This window comes from Propithecus coquereli, unplaced genomic scaffold (assembly GCF_000956105.1).
Source record: "Propithecus coquereli isolate 6110/MARCELLA unplaced genomic scaffold, Pcoq_1.0 Scaffold335, whole genome shotgun sequence".
Lineage (NCBI taxonomy): Eukaryota > Metazoa > Chordata > Mammalia > Primates > Indriidae > Propithecus > Propithecus coquereli.
In genome coordinates this window covers 1,769,900-1,772,678 of record NW_012149008.1, presented here as the reverse complement: position 1 = coordinate 1,772,678, position 2,779 = coordinate 1,769,900, and the positions used below count along the sequence as shown (strand labels likewise).

Genomic DNA, 2,779 nt, shown 5'->3' with positions numbered 1-2,779 from the left:
GTCTACTTGCGGCCCTGAGGGATTGGAGGGAGGGTGGGTTTGGTGTTGGAACCTGGGCGACTGATGACCAGGATCGACTGTCTTCTCTGTTGGAGAGCCTCTTTTTCATGTGAAAATGATTGTACAGGTAGTGCTGTAAAACATGAAGAAAAAATGATACATTACATATAGCTAATCCCTTGGTACACTAAAGAAAGAAAATAAGCATTGCATGATGTAAACACCAGAATAATTTTTAGAATTAATTTATGACAAACTATAAGGAATAAATGACATCCGAAGAAGAAAAATAGTGAAAGAGGTCAGAATATATCATGCATACAGTTGAACAAGCCTTAGGTTGTGTAAACTTGGCCAAAGACCAGAAGGTTCCTACAGCAAGAAATTACAGTGCCACTCTTCCGCCCTGCTCATACCCTCTGTAACAGCGCCCCACGCCATACTCTTTCTCAGCCATACACATGCAGAGTCAGCACAGACACACACACACACACACACACACACACACACTGTGAAGTTTTTCCTAGAGAAGCTTCATCTAATGCCCTTTGAGATTGGTCTGTTCACCAAGCAGGAAGACATCTGGAGCTAGGTTTCTCTGAGGACTGTGAGAAGGAGGAGGAGTTTGGAAAATGGAGACCAAAGTTAAAGGCCTGGTGGCCATAGAGGAAGCAAAATTCTTACTAGTGAGAAAGCAACGTAACAAGGATTGAGAGAGTGAAGCAGAGTATTCTACAGAGAATGGGGAAAAAAAGGAAGGAGGTATAAGATCAGGAAGACTGAATCTATTGGCCAAATCAAAGCAATCCAAAGTGAAAGGGAAAACTGACCTTGTTAAGGTGTATTCAGAGAAAAACAGGACACTGCTTGAGGAGATGATATCATGTTAACAGAGGAGCAAAAAAAGAAAAAAAAAAAAGAAAGAAAGCTCTTCCTTGTTTGTTTCCTTTTGCTTTTCACCGCAGAGGTATTTGTTAAAGAGGAAAGCAGAAGGCAAACATTTTTAGAGAAGAAAGAAGACAGTAGGAGAGTAGGTCTTCTCTGTTAATCAGTTCAAGCTTCCACAACCAGATAAATTACATCTTGGGATGCCGAAATTACTTACTGAAGTAGTTTTAGAGTAACCTGGCATTTGAGAACTTATTGACAGTGAGAAATGCTCCTGGAGACAAATTATATTGCCATTTTTTTAAAAATAGGAATAAGGATTTATAAACCAGTACATTTGACTTTAAACCTTAGCAAATTTCAGTTTATTAAAGAAATAATTGCACATTTAGAAAGTACTGTAGTAATGAATGTTAGAAGGGATTTGCAAAGAAAATTTACTTCAAATTAACCGAATTTCCATTTTACTGAGGCAGGTGTCAACAAACTAGGGCCCATAGGCCAAATCTGGTGGGCAGCCTGTTTTTGTAAATAAAGTTTATTGGCACCCAGCCCCTGCCCATTCATTTACATACTGTTTACAGCTGTTCTCACACTACAATGGTGGGGTGGTGTGTTACAAAAGAGCCCATAGGGCCCACAAAGCCAAAAGCATCTTCTGCCTGGACCTTTACAGAAGACTTGCTGACCTCCAGAGTCAGAAAATACCACTGATGTAATGTATCTTGATTTCTGCAGGGCACTTATCAAAATTTTCATGTGAATAGAGAGATGTGAGTAGTAATCACATACTAGGTGGGTTTTCCCTGGAATTGAGTCTTCAGAGACTTGTCACAGGACACTACTCTGACCCAGACGCTGACCCAGAGCCAGTAATGTGATGTAGTTGCTAAGAAAACCACCACAGTACATGAGCAAAATGGCAGACTAAGAAGCTCCTCATTCTCCCATGGAAACAGTAAATAAATAACTAGAGACTAGCTAAAATAACTTTGTAGATGCTCTGGAATCAGTCAAATATCTACAGCTACCAAACAAATACCCAATTAAGAAAAAGCCACATTCAAAATGGGAAGAAATTCCATGGTGTTTTTACTTGCTCTTGGCCTAGGCCCTCCCCAGCACACTGCAGTGGGATTTGGGGAAGTGTAGCCAGGTCCCCAGTTCCCTTCTGTGAGCCATAGAGAGTGGAACAGACTTAATTTGCAATCTTCTGACCTGTCTGGGGGCTGCCTGATGGGTCTCTGTGTTATCTAACTCAGAGTTCAGGTGGCCAAAAGAGGCATATCTGGGATCTCAAACTAGGGAAAGCCAAAGGAAGCAGCAGGCATTGCTCATGAAAACCATGAGGGGGCTACTAATTGAGGAATGCAACAGGACAGCTAAAGCCCCAAGAATAAGCAGAGGTAAGATTCTTAGCAAAACTAAGACATTTAAAAGCAACTGTATATACTGGGGAATTGGAGAAAAGTACACACACAAGCCCGGGGAAAATGTATACCCAGAAAAGGCCTGAAAAGATGTTAAGCCTTCATGCAGGGCTGATCCTAGGCTGAGAACACACCCTGCTATTTAGAGAAGGTCTTCCCTCCACTGAGCCAGTCTGCAGCCTTGGAGGGGTACCTGTTTTTTCAAAAGCCTAATTTTCAACAAAATATCAGAAAGCATACAAAGAAAGAGAAAAACATGGCCCATTCAAAGGAACAAAATAAATCTATAAGAACAACCTCTAAAGAAAACTAGCATAATCTTCTGCTAGGTATATAAAAATATATAATCACAATACCTAGCAGGTATCTAGCAATTTACTTCTTACTTATACCATAACCTCATCTCACCTGGTCCTATAATATATATTGCCTTATAATATACATATCTATGTTATAGTAAT

The 2,779-nt window shown here is 40.3% G+C and overlaps 1 protein-coding gene across 1 annotated transcript in view; it reads right to left on the bottom strand.

The window, feature by feature from the left end:
• Positions 1-2: 2 nt before the first annotated feature.
• The window catches only part of LRGUK (leucine-rich repeats and guanylate kinase domain containing), a 97,423-nt gene continuing 94,646 nt past the window's right edge, over positions 3-2,779 (bottom strand). The window contains 4 exon segments of the mRNA XM_012650606.1: positions 3-133; positions 930-986; positions 2,102-2,132; positions 2,616-2,637. Of these exon segments, the coding sequence (XP_012506060.1) occupies positions 3-133; positions 930-986; positions 2,102-2,132; positions 2,616-2,637 (241 nt within the window).